This window comes from Talpa europaea (assembly GCF_964194135.1).
Source record: "Talpa europaea genome assembly, chromosome: 4".
NCBI classification, from domain to species: Eukaryota; Metazoa; Chordata; class Mammalia; order Eulipotyphla; family Talpidae; genus Talpa; species Talpa europaea.
The window spans coordinates 105,834,402-105,855,870 of NC_140070.1; the positions used below are offsets into that span (position 1 = coordinate 105,834,402).

General features: G+C 38.4%; 1 protein-coding gene across 3 annotated transcripts in view; it reads right to left on the reverse strand.

The window, feature by feature from the left end:
* The window catches only part of LRCH3 (leucine rich repeats and calponin homology domain containing 3), a gene marked incomplete at its 3' end in the record, with an annotated part of 97,840 nt that extends 77,757 nt beyond the window's left edge, over positions 1 to 20,083 (reverse strand). For all 3 annotated transcript variants that reach the window (XM_084231567.1, XM_084231566.1, XM_084231565.1), the window contains exon 1: positions 19,784 to 20,083. In XM_084231567.1, the coding sequence (XP_084087693.1) occupies positions 19,784 to 20,045 (262 nt within the window). In that variant the 5' untranslated portion in view covers positions 20,046 to 20,083. The remainder of the gene's footprint in view (positions 1 to 19,783) is intronic.
* Between the last annotated feature and the right edge of the window lie 1,386 nt (positions 20,084 to 21,469).

The window sequence follows — 21,469 nt, forward strand, 5'->3', positions numbered from 1 at the left end:
AAGTGCTGGAGAGGAGATAGAGAAAAGGGAACCCTTCCCTTGCTAGTGGACATGCAGACTGGTCCAGTCTGTATGGAAAGCATGGAGGTGTGGCAAAAGATCAAAAATGCATCTGCTACAACACCCAGTAATTCCACTTCTAAGGATCTATCAGAAAAATTAAAAATACTAATTTGAAAGGAAACTTGTACTCTTATGTTTACTGCAGTTTACTGTTTACATAGCCAAATTATAGAAACAACCTAAGTGCCTAAAAGCAGATGTGTGTGGGCCTCCCTGGTGGCGCAGCGGTTGAGCGCTGGACTGTGAAGGTGCCCAAAGCCTCTGCAGCGCCGGTTCGATCCCCGGCCACAGGGCGAGGGTCCCACATGGCACACAGACCTCTCCTGCTACCCACTGCTCCCTCAGCAGTGTACTTCGTCAGTCTGCCTGCTCTGCTCTCCACCCTGACTCTGGTGAATTCTCTCACCCTCCTGCGCTTCTGACTGTACCCAGTGCTTGTATAAATAAATAAACATTTAAAAAAAAGAAAAGGGAAAATGATTTAAAAAAAAAAAAGCTAAAAAAAAAAAAAACCAGATGTGTGGATCAAGATATGGTACATAAACACAATGGAATATTACTCAGTAATCAAAACAGATAAACTCATGCCACTTGCAGCAACATGGATGCAACTAGAAGGGATAATGCTAAGTGAAATAAGTCAGAAGAAGAAAGATAAATATTGGAAAGATAAAAATTGGATGGTGTCATTTATATGTAGAATACAGAGAAACTAAACAAAGAGGCAGATAAAGACACGCTTAAAAACTAACTCTTGAAAGCTTGCTATAGAACTGAAGCATCCAGAGCAGGGAGGTGATGGGGCTAAGGGTAAGAACAGACAGAGTAGAAAGCACATGAACTATAGCATTAGTCTAGAAACCACACTTTGATAACCAGTGCTCTGTGGTAAGCTATGGTGTTCCCAACAAAATTGTGTATTGGCAGAGCAGGTATAGGAATGTTAGTGCAAGACAATAATTTGAATGCTTGCGACCGAGAACAGTGGGTGTTTTTTTGTTTTGTTTTGATTATGAGAGAAGCTAAATGATTGGTGTTCTATAATGATTTCCACGGGATTCTGTGTTTGTCCATGTTTAGAAAAGATACTAAGGAAAACCTGAACACAGCATAATTACTATGAAGTTACAACTGTGATATAGTGGCACACTGCAATAAGATTTCTCAAAAGAAATGAGAATAAATTTAAACCTCGGACACATACTTTAATGATAATAGCCATACAAGTTAAAGAAAAATGAAAAACTGTGAGTGATACCAAGAACTTAGGCAAAGTAAAGAACTGCTTTTTGACAATGCAGTACAATGTAAAACAGCAAAGAATGTATTATATTCTGCAAGAACCATAACTGCTCACAAAGACATACATTATATAAAACAATTCAATGCTATTTGTTATGAACAATAATATTATTTTACATTGAATTTAAGTAATAGTTGTCAAATTACTTAGTATGTTGGCTTATAAAACATTTTGTTAGAAAGTCGCTATGCATAAGCACTACCCCATTGTCAAAGGGAGAAAATAAATCTTTGGTGAAACTGGTCAATCTTCCAGATACACATATAAAATTTAACCATACTGAGAAAACTAGAGAAGTTAAATTCAGGAACCCTCAAAAATATGGTTTCAATGGCATCACATAAATGAAATTTACTGAAAATGAGCAGTCCCAAGGTGGCATCTGAATGTCAATATTTCTAAAATGTTTTATATTTTCATTCAAAATAGAAAGAAATACTATACATAACATATGACAATTCTGGGTATGAAAGAGTAGAAAAGCTGGTAACTCAGGTTAGAACATAAGTGAGAATCACCTGAAAAGCTTTAAATCTAGGGTAAGAAAAGAATTTGGTCAAACTGAGGTTTAAAAGCGTTCACATTCATAACTTTGAAAGGCTCCTCCTGCTCCTTCACATAAATTATCTAAACTGTCCCTGACTCTATCCTGTCTAGTATCAGCTGTCATGTGAAATGATAAAAAATGAGGCTCCAGTAGATGGTTGTAACACCATATGCTATTGCTCACTCAAAGGAATGGAGGCCCCTTAAGGACAGCAAAAGCTTTATTTGGAGAGGGGGTGGGGGGTAGGGAGACAAGATGGGTCTCAGAAAATCTTTTTATTCTTGGAATGAAATTTTGAAGTTCTCAGCAGCAATGTTGGGATGACCCAGAGGAGAGCTTCCACACATGAAGGGATTAAGGAGTGACGTGAGTATGGAATATAACAGGTACAACCACTTGTAAACTTCTTAAATCTCTAAGTCTTAAGTCTGTAAGGATCCTAAAAAGGAAAGATAACATGAAGGGTGCTGTGAAGAAATCAACACCTATTATAAAAAAATCTCCTTTTATGAAAAAAGTAAGGAAAGGATGATCAAGATATAAATTCCATAGAAAAAATCTTTAAGTGCTGTTTGTCATTATCTTATGTTGGAATATAAAGAAGTGCCTATAAACTGCAAGGACTGTAAAGCCAAAATTCTTAAACCAATGCTGGTCATTGTTGATCTGACCTCAAGAATGGTTAGTTCTGTTGTTAGTAAATAGTCTTCATAAGCAAGATAAGCAATTGAACCAGTAATAATTTGACTTCTAAAAGCAAGTATTTGAAACAAAGATACCAATGAGAAACACAGCTCTGCTTATAGTATACTGGTTGGGGCAGAAAGTCCCAATGCTCCTAATAGAATTAGGGACAAAGTAACACAAAAAAAAGTTTTTCACAGAGTGGGGCTCTGCACAGGCTGAGCACCTTATGCACTTGTTAGGATGACTTTTAACCATTTTAGAGTATCTTTTGACAGAGACCCAGCTGAGCAAAGGAACAATCCAAAAGGATTTAACCCTACTCTTCTATATATCCACAATATGCCCAGACCATGAGCATATCATATCCCGGGAAAGAAGTAATCAGCGTCATATATTCCTTCTTTACCTATTACACCTTCTAAAAGGGCTCTTTCACTTTTTAATACACAAGTGTTGAGTAGTCAGTTTGGTTCCAACGCCTATATGACAATAATTAGAGTAACTGGGATCAACTATTAACTCAGAGGCCCTCTGATAAGAGCAATTACCTAATTGACTTCAGAGCAGTGTTTCTCAAACTGTAATGTTCTCAGAATCACTTGTGTATCTATTAAATTATGGATTCTAATGCTGGGACAGGGTCTGAAATTCTGCTTTTCTCAAGAGACTCTACTTGATGCTATGCTAATGATCCACAGGCCATACTTGAATAGCAGAACTTGATAGTGGGTCATACAGATCAATCTTGAAAATTAAAATTAAAAAAAAAAAAGATGCTCTATAGTAGCAGTAGTCTAAAAAAAGCAGAACATAGCAATTAAAATAATTATGATTTTTAATAGTATTTGCCAATAGTATTGCCAATTTAGAAAACAGAAAAACTTGTGTTATTAAAACCACAATAGCACAACTCCATTGACTGATGTTTTTTGGGAGGGTTAAAAGCAGCCTCTTTCCCAGTATCTCCCAGAAATTTCTAAGTATCCATAGTATTTCTTCATATATACTTAGCAACATACCTCTCATTTTCTGTTGTTCTAACCTCTTTGGACTATTGTTACTGTAAATATCCACTTGAGATTACCATATGGTTGCCATGGTAAGAACAGAGAATAGAAAAACAGCACTCTTGCACAGTGAGGTAGGAGTATAAAGCAGTGTATTATTTTATTAAGAACAAACTGCTATCTAAAATAAAAATTCTAAACACACCTTTTTGACAAAGAACTCCACTAGGAAACTAGGTTTGTACTTGCTTGGAAAATTACACCCACATGCATAAGAACGTTAACTGTAGCACTGTTTACATAGGGAAAAAAACTAAATATCTAACAGGGGAATCTACACAATGACATGCCAGAGAAGAGTGAAAAAGAATAAAGCACAGGCATACCTTGTTTATTGTACCTATCTTTACTGTGCTTGAGAGATCTGTATTTTTTACAAATGAAAGGTATGTAGCAACACTGTCCAGCAAGTCTATCAACGTCATTTCTTCCAAGAGTTTCATGTCTCTGTGTCATAGTTCGGCTAATCCTTGCAGTATTTCAAATTTTTACACTATATTACATCTGTGATCAGTGATCTTTGATATTACAATTCTAATTGTTTTAGCTTGTCACAAACTGCTCCCATATTTAGGTGGACATGTTGTGTGTGTTCTGACTGCTCTACTGACCAGCCCTCCTCCCCCTACTCCTTACTATCATACTATCATATCTGATTCCCTCTTCTTGGGTCTCCTCATTCTCTGAGATACAATATTAGAGTGAAGTTAGTTAATAGCCCTATAGTGACCTTTACATGTTCAAGGGAAAGGAAAAATCACCTATCTCACTTTGAATCCAAAACTAGACATGATTAAGTTAGTAAGGAAGGCATGTCAAAAGCTGAGACAGATCAAAAGCTAGGCCTCTGGCACCAAATAGATAACCAAGTTGTGAAAGCAAATGAGAAGTTCTCGAAATCGAAAGTGCAACTCCAATGAACACATGAATTTAAGAAAACAAAACGGGCTCATTGCTGATATGGGGAAAGTTTCAGTGATCTGAATAGAAAATCAAACCGGTCACAGCATATACTGAAACCAAAGCCTAATCCAGAGCAGGTCCCTAGCTACCTTCAATTCTATTAGGGCTGAGAGAAATGATGAAGCTTTGTAGTATATAGTTTTTTATAGCTTTGTAGTATATAGTTTGAAGTCTGGGAGTGTGATGCCTCCATTTCCCTCTTTTTTTTTCAGTAGAGCTTTGGCTATTCGGGGTTTTTGGTGATTCCATATGAATTTCATCAATAATTGTTCTATTTCTTTGAAGAATGCCATAGAGATTTTGATTGGAATAGCATTGAATCTGTATATTGCTTTTGGTAGGATGGCCATTTTAATAATGTTTATTCTTCCAATCCATGAGCAGGGGATGTCTTTCCATTTCTTTGTGTCTTCTTCTATTTCTTTTAACAGTGTTTTATAGTTTTCTTTGTATAGGTCCTTTACCTCTTTTGTTAGATTTATTCCCAAATATTTGATTTTTTTTGTTTCGATAATAAAAGGGATGGTTTTTTTGATTTCTTCTTCTTCAGATTTATTGTTTGTGTATAGGAAGGCTACTGACTTTTGCGTGTTGATTTTGTATCCTGCCACTTTACTGAACTGATTGATGAGTTGAATTAGTTTTTCTGTGGAGATTTTGGGGTTCTCTATGTATATTATCATATCATCTGCAAATAGTGATAGTTTGACTTCTTCTTTTCCTATTTGGATTCCTTGGATGTCTTTCTCTTCTCTTATTGCTCTGGCTAGGACTTCCAGTATTATATTGAAAAGCAGTGGTGAGAGTGGACATCCTTGTCTTGTTCCAGATCTTAATGGAATTGCTTTCAGCTTTTCACCATTGAGAATGATACTGGCTGTTGGCTTGTCATAGATGGCCTTTATGATGTTGAGGTATGTTCCTTGTATCCAAAGAATTTCAAGGGCTTTTATCATGAATGGGTGTTGCACTTTGTCGAAAGCTTTCTCAGCATCTATTGATATTATCATATGGTTTTTATATTTCTTTTTGTTGATGTGTTGGATAACGTTGATTGATTTTCGGATGTTAAACCATCCTTGTGCCCCTGGAATGAATCCAACTTGGTCGTGGTGAATTATCTTATGGATACATTGTTGGATTCTGATAGCTAAAATTTTATTGAGGATTACTATACTACAAAGCCATAATCATCAAAACTGCATGGTATTGGAACAAGAACAGACATACAGACCAATGGAATCGAATAGAAAATCCAGAAATAAACCCACAGATTTATGGTCAACTAATCTTTGACAAAGGAGTAAAGACTATGCATTGGAGCAAAGAAAGTTTGTTCAATAAATGGTGCTGGGAAAACTGGGTCGCTACATGCAAAAGAATGAAGCTTGACCACTACCTCACACCATACACAAAAATCAACTCAAAATGGATTAAAGAACTAGACATAAGACCTGAAACCATAAAATACATAGAAGGAAATATAGGCGAAACACTACGGGATTTGCACATCAAAGACATCTTTACAGACACATCACCCAAAGCAGTGATAGTGAAAACAAAGATAAACAGCTGGGACTACATCAAATTAAAGAGCTTCTGCACAGCAAAAGAGACAATAACAAAAACAAAGAGAAACCCCACCAATTGGGAGAACATTTTTGCACCCAACACTAATGATAAAGGACTGATCACAAAAATCTGCAAAGAGCTGATGAGACTCAGCAACAACAAAGAAAATAATCCAGTCAAAAAATGGGCAGAAGAGCTAAAAAGAAACTTCTCTGAAGAGGAAATGCAAATGGCCAACAGACATATGAAAAAATGTTCAACATCACTTGTAATCAGGGAAATGCAAATCAAAACTACCATGAGATACCATCTCACAACAGTGAGAATGGCACATATTAAAAAAACTAGCAACAACAAATGTTGGCGAGGGTGTGGAGAAAAAGGAACTCTTCTGCACTGTTGGTGGGAGTGCAAACTGGTCCAACCACTATGGAGAGCTGTGTGGAGATTTCTGGACCTACTAAACATAGAGCTTCCATATGATCCAGCAATTCCACTCCTAGGTATTTACCCAAAGGACACAGAAACATCAATTCCAAAGAGCACCTGCACCCCTATGTTTATAGCAGCACTGTTTACAATAGCTAAGCTTTGGAAACAACCCAAATGCCCAAAAATAGATGACTGGATCAAGAAGATGTGGTACATATATACCATGGAATATTACTCAGCATTCAAAAAAGATAAACACATGCAATTTGCAGCAACATGGATGGCGCTGGAAGGGATCATGCTCAGCGAAATAAGCCAAAAAGAAAAAGAAAAATACCAGATGGTCTCACTCATAGCAGGAATCTAGAAAACTTAAATAAGGGACCAGGAAAATGAATATAAGAAAGTGAAAATCAAAATCAACAAAAAACTATGAACCAGAGACACTTTTTGGGGGGTGGGCGGCGGGAGGGGAAGGATTGGGGTCAGAATGGGGCGTTTGCAATTGTATGGGGGAATATAAAAATAAAATTTAATATTAAAAAAAAATAAAGATTGAGTGGAAAATGAATGTGTGTATTTGGGGAGGAGGGAGCTTCATGATTTAAAAAAAAACTTCTTCCCATCATCCAAAAATAATGCTTGCTTGGGATCAGATTTAAGAATATTTGTGCCCCTATTTACAATAGCTAAGCTTTGGAAAAAACCCAAATGCCCAAAAATAGATGACTGGATCAAGAAGATGTGGTACATATACACCATGGAATATTACTCAGCAATCAAAAAAGATAAACACATGCAATTTGCAGCAACATAGATGGCGCTGGAAGGGATCATGCTCAGCAAAATAAGCCAGAAAGAAAAAGAAAAATACCGGATGGTCTCACTCCTAGCAGGAATCTAGAAAACTTAAATAAGGGGCCAGGAAAAAGAATAACTATAAGAAAGAAAATATCAAAATCAACAAACAACTATGAACCAGAGACACTCTATGGGGGGGGCAGGGAACGGAGGGATTGGGGTCAAAATAAGGGGGTTGTAATTGTATGGGGAATATAAAAATAAAATTTAAATTAAAAAAAGAAAAAAAAAAAGAAATGATGAAGCTACAGAAGAAAAGTCTGACATGAGCAGAGGCTGGTTCACGAGATTTAAGAAATAAGTCATCTCTAGCCATTCGCAGAAATGTGGATGGAACTAGAAGGAATTATGTTCAGTGAAATAAACCAGAAGGAAGAAGAAAAATATCAGATGGTTCCACTTATAACAGGAATATAGGGGAACCAAATAAGACATCAGCGTAAATAATAACAGTACAAAACACAACAAAGCAAAACAGACAATTATAAATCAGAGACGTACCGCAAGGAAAGAGAAGGGAGAGTGATCAGAGGGAGGGAGGAGCACAGGGGACTGAGGTGATGGTGTACAGGTGCACTGGTGAAGGAAATTCTATGGGGACTACACCTGAGGGGGTGGGGGAAGCAAATATTGTTTAAAAATGGACAATGATATAAAAAATTTAAAAAATACTTAAAAAAGTAAAATAAAGAAAGAAATGTCATAAATATACAATGTGAAGTAGCAAATGTTGATTTAGAAGTGGCAGCAAGTAAACTCGATGAAGCAGTTACAATAATTGATGAAGGCAGCTAAACTGAACAACAGAATTTCAACTGAGACAAAAAGGTGCTATGTAGAACTTTCACACTTAGAAGTCAATGTCTTGCTTCAAAGAACAGGCTAACTTTCTTGTCAGAGGCAAAGGCAGCTGATGACCTTAAACTGAAGCGAATGTTCATTTACTATTTCAAAAATCCTATGGCCCTCAAGAATTATGCTAAACCTGCTCTGCCTGTGCTCTATAAATAGAACAAAAAAGCCTGGATGGACAGCACATCTGTTTACAACAAGGTTGACTGAATATTTTAAGCCCCATTGTTGAGATCTGCCCAGAAAAAATTCTTTTCAAAAATTTTTTTTTTCTTTTCAAAATATTATTGCTTGTTGATAATGCACTTGGTCACCCACAAGCTTAATGACGTACAGGAAGTTAATGTTGTTTCCATACTTGCTAACACAACACCCATTTTGTAGCCACAGATCGAGTCATATAACTTTCAAGTCTTATTAAGAAAGACATTTTGGGGCCTCCCTGGTAGCACAAAGAATTAAGCATCTGCACAATGAAGCAATCCCAACTACTGCAGTATGAGTTTGATCCCCAGCCAGGGAGGTAACCCACATGGCACAGCAGACTTCTTTTGTTGTGCCTGCTCTTTTCCTCAACAGTGTGCTTCAGTACATCTGCCTATTCTGGTGAATCCTCTCACCTCCCACACCTCTGGCCTACATCCCTGCTCTTGTATGCGTAAATAAATCTTTAAAAAAAAAAAGAAAGAGGGCCTCCCTGGTAGCGTAGGCGGTTGAGAGTCGCACCGTGAAGCTGTCCGCAGCCTCTGCAGTGCGGGTTTGATCCTGGCCGGCCGGCCTGCAAGAATCCTACTTGGTGAAGTAGACCTCTCCTGACTAGCCCGCTGCTCCCCTCAGCAGTGTATTTCAGTCAGTCTGCCTGTTCTGTTCCCCACTGTCTCTGGTGAATGCTCTCACCCCCTGCATCTCTGGCCTGTACCCTAGCTCTTGTGTGCATAAATAAATCTTTAAAAAATAAAATAAAATAAAATGGTGCCTAAGTATTGAGTGGGCACTGCAGGCACTTGAAAGGACAGGAGGTAGGCAATACTATTCAGCTTGTTTCTCCCAAATTAAAAACAGACTATATTCAGAAAAAAACAAGACAAAAACTCCTGGAAAACACTAATTAATAGATCTTTCTTCTGCTCCCAACTGAACCAAGAAATCATAAGTCTGTGGAAAAGTTAATACTAATTACAGTCAGTAAAGTAAATTGACTATCATTTAATGCTAGCTTATTTGGCATTACAATAATTATATACTCCAATAAAGGCTTACTTGGTCACTCAACTTTAGTATTAAATACAACTTGTAGTAGATAAGGGTCATTTTTATAGGCTGCCCAGAATCTGAACACTATTTCTATGTTTGGAGAATCCAATATTTTATGAAGAACAGTCCTTTCTTTAATAGAAGCTGAAAAAATGCCATGGAGTATACTTGCTTTCCTAGCTTCTCTTGCAGCTAGGGGCATAGGCATGTGATTTAGATTCCCCCAAGCAAACCATCCTACCCTAACCTTGAACTGAAAGCAGAGCAGAAAGAATCTACCACAGTTTCCAGAGGCTATAGAAGAAAAGTTCCAGTGCTGGTGTATAATGTCTATTATTACTGGTGGTGGTGGTGGTACAAACTGCAGTGTCTATCACCCGTGGCAGTGTTAGTGGTGGCAGGATTGTGTCACAGGATTTTGGGTATTGTTCCTGGCTACCTCTCCTTCTAGCCTGATTCTCCAATCCTTCTAGAGATTTTGTGGGATACTCAGAGCCACATTTTATCTTTTGCTCCTCCCTGACTAATCTTACGTGCTCAATTTTCAGTTTATTTTTCATGTAAATTGATTATTTATTCATAACGTTAACAACACAGTTCTTTATTAACATTTTTAAAACAAACCATTCTTTAAAGTGTTTATTCTAAAATAGAGAATAAGTGCATATTCTAAATAAGCAAGTTTAGAAAACAGTGTTTCACACTTTTAAAATACACATTTCAACTCAGTAAAATCTTTGGCTTACCAAATCTAGGATGTGAAAAATTATAATCTTCCTAAATGAATTTTTAAGTAACAAAGTATAAGGAAATATATCAAATGGTAGTTCTTAGACCACTTGTACCTAGAACTATCAAGCTGCTTGTTTAAAATGCAGCTTAGGAACACTCCCCAAATCTCTTGCATCACTCTTGAGTGTCTGGACCCAGGAATGTACTTTTTTTTTTTAAGTGCCACAGATGGGGGTGGGTAGAAGCGAAGCATGGGGGGGCGTGGTCCAATGAACTGTGGTGGAAGCTTTTAGTACTTTGGCGAGAGGCCTGGAGTGGTAACATACATTTGAGCAAGTATAAATCTGTACTCCTAAAACATACACAGGGCTGTAAACTAATACTCTTAACATTACCTCAATTAAAAAAAAAAGTCACAGGTGCGACAGACCTCTCCTATCGTGCCCGCTGCTCCCCTCAGCAGTGTATTTCGTCAATTTGCCTATTCTGTTCCCTGCTCTGTCTCTGGTGTATCCTGTCACCCTCCCACGCATCTGGCCTGTACCCCAATTCTTGTATAAATAAATCTTTAAAATAAATAAAAAAATCAGCATTTATTAAAAAAAAAAGTCACAGGTGAATTTATACCAACTAAAGTTGAGAACCAATAGCTTGCCACTTGATAAAAGATAGCAGAAATAACTTACGAAGCTAAAAAAAAGGATCACACATAGTTACCAGGGTTAAGATTCTCCTCAGATAACTGGGACTTGTTATAAAAATTGGATTTATATGAACAGCCTACTTCTCTATAAGGAGTTTAAAGTTTGTTTTACTAGCAAAGAAATACATTTTGAACATTTTTAAAGACCTAGAAATTCTCATTGGGGAACAGGTTCTTGGCACATATAACATCTCTCTTATCCTCTGACACCAATTAAAGGGAGTCTGAATGCCTGACTTTTTGACATCAATGGGAAGCATATCCACTGGTAATATCCTTGAGAATGTTTTGACTGAATTCTACTATATCACTGAAGCCCCAAGGGTCCTCATTAAGTCCAGTCACACAGAAGTCAGTTGTCACTATTTTCAAAGCTAAGAATATGAATAGGCTTTTCATCATTTCCTCATTTTGCCTTTTCATTCATTTACTCATTCATGCATTCATTCATTCAGGAAACACCAAAGGGAATTGGCATCATACTAGGTTTTGTGTAATAAAAAAGAGACAGAAAGTTCCATAGTAAGCAGAATCCTAAAATGACCCCTTAAGACTTCCCAACCTAATCCCTGGGACTGAATATGAAGTATACTAATTATGCTCCATATGTGGCAGAAGGAATTTTGCAGATATAATACAGGTTACTATCAACTGATTTTTATTAAACAAGGGGGATAATATGGACAGACCTAATCTCATCATATAAGCTTCTGACTGATAACAGAAGAATTCAGAGATATGAAACAGAGGATTCAACACATCATTACTAGCTTGAAGATGAAGGGACCATGTATAGAATGCAGGTAATCTCCAAGACCTCAGAGTCCTGAAGCTGACAAGCAGCAGTTTTATAACTGCAAAGAACTGAAGTCAGCCAAAACGTGAATTGAGTCTGGAAGCAAATTCTTCCCCAAAGACTTCAGAAAAGAGTCCAAGCTGGTTAACACATTGATTTTGGCCTTGAGAGGAATTTCAGTTTTCTATCTCAGTTATCATTTGTTTGTTATATTTATTAGAAATCTTACTCTGTGGCTTATCTTTTTACTCTCTGTTGTACAGATCATTTTTTTTAAAGACTTTTCAATGGAAAAATCTATTACCTATTTTTTGAACAAATAAGTTTAATAAACCAGTTAAAATCCTTGTTTAAAGACTTCCTCCAAATAATAAAAATCTAGAAATTTAAAAGGGAAGGAAAAATGTTAAAAGTGAATAAGGAAATACCTTAAATTTTTATGACTAGTTTGATTCTAAAATTAGTAGCACTGCATTTGATATTGTTGGCAACTTCAGGAACTCAAAATAATATCCCTTTGTGTAAATTATATTTACTATGTTATTTTCTAAGCTTGACTGAAATTACTGTTTTGTAAATGAACTGAGAAAATAAAGTAAAAAATAATGAACATGTTAACTACCTAAAAGTCATACATCATGTTGTGAGATAATATTAACCACCAGGTACCAAATGCAGCTACTGTAAAAGAAAATGGACTCCAGGAAATCCGCGGTCCCAACACTGTTGCCATTCTACTAGTCTAACATTCTAATAGTCTTAACATTGATTTTGTTTATGACTCATCTTCTCATCCCTCCTAAAAGCACCATCCTACAACTTACCCTTCCTATTTAAAAACAATGCCACTACAGTTGAGCCTAGATGTTCACCAAACATAAATTAAATCATGTTTCAGACCATTTTTATAGCCAACAGACATGCTTTTGCCCATGGTCTCTGTCTCTCTTTTATAAAGTCAGTGTTTCTGTCTCAGTGGTGGGGGATGGGGAGTGACATAAGTAATGTACCTCATAAGTCTTTCCCATTGTATCAGTACAATATAAGAACTGTACTATTCTTTGGGCAGAAAAGAAAGGAAGAAGCTTGTGAACAAAAATATATTAGAGCTAAAAGATTTCTCATTTCAGATGAGAGGCAAAGCTGTAAGAGGGAGAGTAAAATGTTTCCTGAGATGTTCAAAGCATCCTACATTTCAATTCAGTATGCACATTTTTTTTCATAGACTGTTACAAAGGGTAGTATTACATATTATAGCCATACTTCTGAAACTGGGGGGTAGATTAAAGAATAAACACCACAGAAATTTACTGGGTTTCCCCCTAATATCTGATCATTTGAAAGCACTTAATTTACATTAAAGTAAGTATGGAAATAGAGTGGAACTTCTAAGATAATTCCAACTCTATTGGAATTTCAAGTTTCCTATTGGGGCAATTTCAAGCTCATCACCCCAGATCTTCCCAAGAGGTCTATCAGTAAAAACTTATGTCCTCACACACATTCTTTTATAATGAAAGGTGGATCATGGTTGCTAGGCATAAAGAGATGTGAAATTTGAGGTAAGATGATTTTCAAATTTAGGCAAAAATGTTTCTGTGGGTGATCTATTTCTAGCCAAGCTGCATACAATATATATAATACTATTTCTATGAGAACTGTTTTTGAATTTTATTTTTAAGTTTGTATAAGTTTTGAAATTGCATATCATTTAATAGAGAAATTCCACTTAACAGAATTTACCCAAAGGAAATAAGAGATATGAACAAACAGTTATATAAAAGGATGTTTCTAGTGTCATTTAAAAATTGAAAAATTAGAAATAGCCTAAATGTCCAATAAAAGATCTGGTTGAGTATAAAGATATGATTAAATACTCTGAAGCCATTAAGAAGAAAATGTTATTAGACATGACACAATATTTCTAATTTTTGTGTATTGGAAAACGTGAACTTAAGAAAACTAATACCAGGAGCACTCTGTCTGCCCACCTGTGCCTCTTTTCACCAACTCTCTCCTCTGCAGGGCAACAGCCTTCCTGCCTGCCTGGGACCTGCACCATGCCAGAACTTCTCTTCACTGACCTCCCTTGCGGGAGGCAGCTCTCCTCAAGGCTGCCTGTCTGCAACCACTCAGGCCTCTCTCAGCAAACCTGTCCCTTTCGGGGCAGCTCTTCCTGCCTGCTTGTTTCTGTGCAAATGTCTTTTACTGTCCTATCCCTTTTTGAATAAACCTGCTCTTTAAATATAAAAAAAACAAACTAGTTATCATGTTTTTCTATATATATGATCATGCACTTACAAAAAGCCTGGAAGAATAGGTCAAAATGTTAATGATGGTATCTATATAGTAGTAGCAGTTCTTCTTTTCCATTCTCTCCCTAGAGTGTAACTATATACTACTGTTATAGTTACAAAATAACTCAAATTAAACATATAATAGTTTATATACATGCACAAAGAGTTTCTGATTCTTTGTTACTAACTGGTTGTATGACAAAAGGTAGAAATGAAAAAAAATTTTCTCCTTGTATTATATACTTTTTATTTTTGAAAAAAAGTTGTACTGCTAAGATGCAGTGAATACAGAAAAAGGAGATATCTTTCACTTATCAGATTGACAAATCAAAATGAATGGGAAATCAGTGGGAGCAAATTAAAGACAATTCACGCAGTGCTGGTAAATTTCTAAGTTGAACACTCCTGCTGGAAGAACAGTTTAATGATCTGTATAAAAACCCCTAAATTTGTGCCCATCTTTTAACCAATCAATTATATTTCAAGTAATTCATCCAAAGGAAAAAGTTGAGTCAGCAAAGACATACATACTCAAATATTTTTAGCAAAATCACTTGGATTATCAATAGTTGTCATTTGTCAAAGCTGGAAACAATCCCAAAGTGCACCAAGAGGATAAATTAAATGACAATATAGCTATATAGTGGACTACTATTAAAAAATTATGCGACATGTCTACTTTCTGATATTGTATCTCATGGAGAAAAAAGATATGAAAATCTTTGTATGATCCCATTTTTATAATTTAAAGAAGTGAGAATGGGGCCTCCCTGGTGGCACAAGGGGTTAAGCACAGCACTATGAAACAATCCACAGCCTCTACAGCACAAGTTCGATTCCAGCGGGCCAGCGAGCTACCCACATGGCGCAGCAGACCTCTCCTGCCTTGCCTGCTGCTCCCCTCAGGAGTGTATTTCAGTCATTTTGCCTGTTCTGCTCCCCACTTTGTCTCTGGTGAATCCTTTCACCCCCTGCACCTCTGGCCTGTACCCCAGTTCTTGTATGCATAAATAAATGAATCTTAAAAAAAAAAAAAAAGTGAGAATGTGTATATTCATGCAGTCTTTGAAGATGTCAAATCAGTGTTCAATACTAATTATCTGGGCCTCCCCAGTGGTGCAGTGGGTTGAGTGCAGTGCTGTGAAGCTTTCCGCAGCCTCTGCGGCACTGGTTAGATTCCTGTTGGGCCCGGGGAGATTCCCACATGGCATGACAGACCTCTCCCGTCTCGCCCACTGCTCCCCTCAGCAGTGTATTTTGGTCTTTCTGTCTGTTCTGCACCCTGCTCTGTCTCTGGTGGATTCTCTCATCCTCCTGCACCTCTGGCCTGTACCCTAGTGCTTGTATAAATAAATAAATCTTTAAAAAAATATACTAATTGGGCCTCCCCAGTGGCGTAGCGGGTGGCGCAGCGGTTGAAAACTGGGCTGCGATGGGCAGCCTTTGTAGCGCCGGTTCAATTCCTGGCCAGCCCGCGAGGGTCCCACATGGCACGCAAACCTCAACTGCTGAGCCTGCTGCTCCCCTCAGCAGTGTATTTCGTCGGTCTGCCTGTTCTGTTCCCGGCTCTGGCTCTGGTGAATTCTCTTACTCTCCCGCACTTCTGACTGTACCCAGTGCTTGTATAAATAAATAAATCTTTAAAAAAAAATACTAATTATCTCCAGTAAATAAAATTAGAAAGTTTTTAACTATCTCCTTTATAACTTTTTGTACTATACTGAACATTCATAGTCCTCACCGTCATTAATCTAGCTTCCTCATATGCAAAACGCAGTTCTGATTATCTCTAATCCAACCATATTCTGACCAAACAGGCCTCTCTGAAATCTCACTGTTACAATCAGAACTCGTATTTTGTATCCAAAAATTCTACTCAGATTAAGTAGAAAAGGGAATATAATGACTTGCATAAATTGAAGGTCCAGGATAGCAGTAACTTAAAGCCTCGCTACTGATGAAAAGATTCAAACACTATCATCAGAACTTGGCCTCACTCTTTTCATCTTCTGGCTCTGCTTTCCATTTACTGGCAAGCTCTAGGTTTACATTCTATTCTCTCAGCAACCCTGGACTCAAAGCATGCCTCTTTCTCAATAGTTCCAATAAAAAATTCAGAATTAACACTCGTGTGCTAACTGGAAAATGTGTCCATCTGGAACAACCACTGTCCTGAGGGACAGAAACTACACTGGCTAGATCTGAGTCATGTGCACACGCCGGTGGTGAGCACCCCTGTGCTAAAATACCCTGTGGTAAAATCCATTTTAACTGTGAAGGGTGGTTCCTTAGGAAAATTGGAGTACTGCTATCAGATAAAGAGGAATACATGAGGAACTGGCAAAATTAACATGTCTCCTATACTCTTAAGACTTTTTGAAAGTCACCACTGCCTGAAATGACATTCCTTCTCATTTCTGCCCAAATTGAAGCTACACCCTTTCTCCCCTATGAAGTCGTCTGTCATTTCTTCTACGATTTTTTTTTTTGTCCATTTGATGAAGTTGTCCATTCCAAAATGTTTCTCTTTTTCTAAGATCAATTGGTCTTTTTCTAAGCTCAATCTGTTTAAACAGGAAGGAAAAACCTCAAGAATTGTTTCTAATGAATTTTAATCATGTCAAATTATAAACAGTATGGGTAATAAATGTTGTTTCTTAGCATGTAAACTCCTGAAGGACAGCAGCTCTACCAGACACATTCTACATATTATGAAAGAACATACTATGGCAACCTAGAGACATAAAGCATACTAACACTTTTACTCGGCTTTAAATTTTCTATAGGGTCTAAAGACATAAGATGAGTTGGGTCTGGGGCCTCCCTGGTGGCGCAGCGGTTGAGCGCTGGGTTGCGAAGCTGCCTGCAGCCTCTGCAGTGCCGGTTCGATCCCCGGCTGCTCCCCAGCCACCGGAGGAGGGTCCCACATGGCGCGCAGACCTCTCCTGCCGCGCACTGCTCCCCTCAGCAGTGTGCTTCGGTCCTTCTGCCTGCTCTGCTCCCTGCTCTGGCTCTGGTGAATTCTCTCCCCCTCCCGCGCTTCTGACTGTACCCATTGCATGTGTAAACAAACAAACAAACAAACTGACAAGTAAATAAATAAAACATGCCTCAAAAAAAAAATTAAAAAAAAAAAAAAGATGAGTTGGGTCTGAATTCATCTAAAATCTGGTCTAATGGGTATATGAATTTTTGAGTTACATCAAACAAAACTCAATTCTGGCTGATACAGTCTTCCCTGGCTTTTAGCGACCAGATCTTGAACAAATTATCTAAAATCTGCAAATCACAGTTTCACTGTCTGTAAAAACAGGAATAGTGATACCTATGTGTAATCTGTACAAAGCTAGTCTATGTAGAATAGTTAGTTGAAGTAGGCTGAAATGTTACCTCTAGTGCTAGATACATAACTTTTTCTAATTGAGTCTTCATATGTAAAGTAGGGATAATCCATTGGCTGCTGTGAGCTTTTCTAAGAAAGCAATGTATTTTAAAATACAAATAGCAAACAGCAAACACTGGAGAAATGGTGCTGTCCATGTCAAATTAACAGTTTATAATATTCAGTATTTGTGTACTTAGCAAGGTCTAGCTAAGATTTCTTACACTTTGCGATATTTCTAATGTTAGAAATTTATCTAGTCTGCTAGGTTATAAAATACCTTATAATTTTTTCTCTGTATTTTTTGAGCAGATAAAGTATCAGCCAACAATAATCTGGTTTACATAGATACTATTAAAGCAATAAAATAAGTGTGGATAATAACATTAAAAGTTCAGAGCACAGGACTTCCCCGGTGGCGCAGCAGTTGAGCGCTGGGTTGCGAAGCTGCCCGCAGCCTCTGCAGCGCTGGTTCGATCCCTGGCCACTGGGTGAGGGTCCCACATGGCACGCAGACCTCTCCTGCAGCCCTCTGCTCCCCTCAGCAGTGTATTTAGTCAGTCTGCCTGTTCTGCTCTCCGCTCTGGCTCTGGTGAATTCTCTCACCCTCCCGCACTTCTGATTGTACCCAGTGCTTGTATAAATAAATAAATCAGAGCACAATGATGGGGAAATTCACTGGGATTACTTATTATTCTTCACAAATGTCCTTGGGTTTTGTTAGTAAAATATTTATTTCTTAAAGGCAAAACCTGTCAGTCCTACAACTATTTAAAAGCTGGTAAGATAATAAACTAGATAAACTCTTGTAATCAACTTGTTCCTTAGCTTCAGGCTTAATGTAGTAATACTGAAATGACTCACACTAATATGAAATCACTGTGCGATACATCTTTTAAGTAGTTATATACCTTATAGCCATCTCCTGAACAGAATAAGGTAATATGGGGTTATGAATGATGGCTTTAGATATCATGTCAGAACACATGCAAAAGTGGCTGCTCATATTTGCCTTAGCGAGAAAGTTTGATTTTAATACTCAGTAAAAACACAAACTACACTCAACTATATACAACTGTTTCCAAAAAGAGATTTAAGAAGCAGGCATTTAATTTCTTCCATTACAACACACTTGAAGAAAAGTTTCCTTGGAAAGAATAGTTTCTGAAAGTAGTGCAACAACTTTGTTTATTTTTCTAACATGAATGAATCATGTACAATACTTATCAATCTTTAATGCGTGCATAAACTGGGAAGATGTTAAATTGAAGATTTTAAAATAAAATGGGATAAACATAAGACACAAAGTACTAAAGACCCTTGACTGCAAAAGCACTGTGAGAATAAAATACTTGTCTACATCATCTTACACAAACCCGTGTTAAGGGATTTCCCCTCCTTTGTATTTGTGTAAAATATGAATAGACTCAGTTGTTAATCTACTCTCTGAGGAAGCTATATTTTAGACAATAGAAACATATTATGTTGAACACTTTTGTCACCCTACGTTGTTCTCAACAACTAAGAAAACCAAACAATACCTAATTCCTCATTATCTTTCCTATTTTCAAAAATAAGTACAAAATAAAATGTTTTTTAAAAGGCATTACATACAGGCAAGGTAGGCAAGCTATGTGTCTTTTGTAAGTAATTTTCTTCAACTTTTGGGAGGAGGGCATCCCATGAGAGAGTAATGTAATGCAAGTCTGAAGATGGGTTCCAGTTTTTTTACAAACATTTGTTAAGTCAACTAGACGAAAGCGGAGACAGACAAATTACAGCATTCAGGTTCACAGTAACAACAAGTCTCTGGAAAAAACGCCAGTGCTGAGATCGTTGGTTGCTTTTTTGACACTGCAACTACCAATGCTGCTCCGCTCTATTAAGAATGGGCTATAATCCCAGTTTTAGCAAGATCAAGTTGGCATCCCAAATCCGAGTGGGCCTGGAGAAACCCGGGCGGGGCAGGAGTCTACCTCAGCAGTGGCAGAAGTCAATTTCCTGAGAGAGTGAAAACCATCAACCCGCCGCGGTACTCCTCCTAGAGAGACGCCGCTGTCCGCCGCCTCGCCCCAGGCTCGAGGTCTGGCCCGCAGGCCCGGGGGGCTGAGTGCCCTGGGACAGTTCTCCCCGTTACCCGGGTCCCCACCCCAAGTCTAAGAAGCCCGTTGCTGCAAATAACTCTCTCGATGCCCTCCACCCCTCCCCGCCGGCTGGGGCGGCCCCCCCGCGCCGGCGGCCCCGCGCCTGCAGGGATGCCCGTCCCGCTCACCCGCGCGGGTGGTGTCCGTCAGGTCGTGGCTGGCCGCTCCCCGGGGAAACTCCCTCAGTTTCCGGCCGCTCAAGCTCAGCACCCCAGTTACAGCCGCCTCCTCCAGTGCTCGATCGAGGGAGCGGCTCCACGAACCCGGGCCAGGCCCAGGCCCTGCCCCTGAGTTTGGGCCGCAGTTAACACCGGAGGGGTTGCCTCCGGACGCGACTGGGCCAGAATACTCGGCAGCCGCGGCCACAGCCACCAAACCCGCGGCCGCCATTTCCCTGCGACTACTCTCGGCCCGCCCGTGCGGCGCATGCGCGGCCAGAACTGCTTGGGTGGGCGGGGCAAGAGGCGCACACACCCCGGGCGCCCCGAGGATGGGCGCGACGCGGTGCCCGCCGCGCACCCCCTGCGCACCCCCGGGCTCGCCTCCGCCTGCGTCGAGTTTTCCAGGGAAACTAAGTCGGAACTCAAAATCTAGACAGCTCCCTACTCTAGGCTCCCAGTATCTTTCAGAACACGCGCCGCACCAAAACTTCCCGGCCTTTCTCCCTCAGTACTGGAGGATTAGACTTAAGCATTAAATTAGAATTTAAAAAAATTAAAGTAACATTGCATTGTAACATTATATAGGTTTTAGGAGTGCATCACTAAAAATCAACATGTGTATGTATTAGATTACCACTAAAAGTCCAATTCTAATTTTCACTGTACGGTTGTCCCCTTTTCCCAACCCTCCCTCCCTCTCCCCTCCACCCGCAAGGTTTACCATTTGTTGCTAACAACTTCAGTAGCTGGGACACAACCTAAAATGTTTCCTCCCTTCTGTCATTCTATGTAACTAAATATAAATTAAGACTTGTGGATTTATCAATTATTAACTAAGGGAAAAATAAGTGACTCCCAAACTCCGTAAATATTTTAGGCCCTCCCTCTTTTATAAAATCACTCTTATAAAGCAAACATCTTAAACAATTTTGTTGCTGAACAAAGCAGGAAAAAAGTCATTAATGTCAGGGAGCAAATTTGAGGAAGAGGAAAATGATCTAAATGTGTGAATTAAAGGTAAAACCAAAGAAATTGTCAAAAAGGAAACCATTTAACTACTGAAAAAGTGGAAAATACTTCATTCTCAACAAACCGGACCTTACTTAATATTGCAAAGTCTTCCGCAGTTTTTTTTTTTACATTTAAGCCATTCTTGCTACATAATATAAAATTTCCCTGCAATCAACTACTATTTACTGTCTGAAATAAAAGAGGCTATCAAATAAAGTCCCTTTCCTAAAAGATAAGCTAATTAATGGAATCCAAGTATACCCACTAGAGAATAAGACAAAAAACAGGTGAGTCAGTGGGGTGGGCATTATTAGAATTCAGAGAAAAGGAATCTGTATCAGGGATGAATGAGGTTTTGAATCAGATTTTTACGATTATGCAATATATAAACTGAAAGGTAAGGAGTATTTCAGACTAGGAGGATAAGCATGAACACATCCAGGCATGGTTTCTAACAGTTCCCTAGAGACAATTAAGGCGAGAAAGTCCAGTAAGAGAAGAAAACAAGAGGTTGGAGAGATCCTACCCATCATCAATCAAGGCCCCACTCTTTAATGAAACCTTTAATAGCAAACTCCAATCCCAAACTCAAGATTGTAAAAATTAAGTTTAATCTTAATGTCGAAGTTGATTAGGAACTGC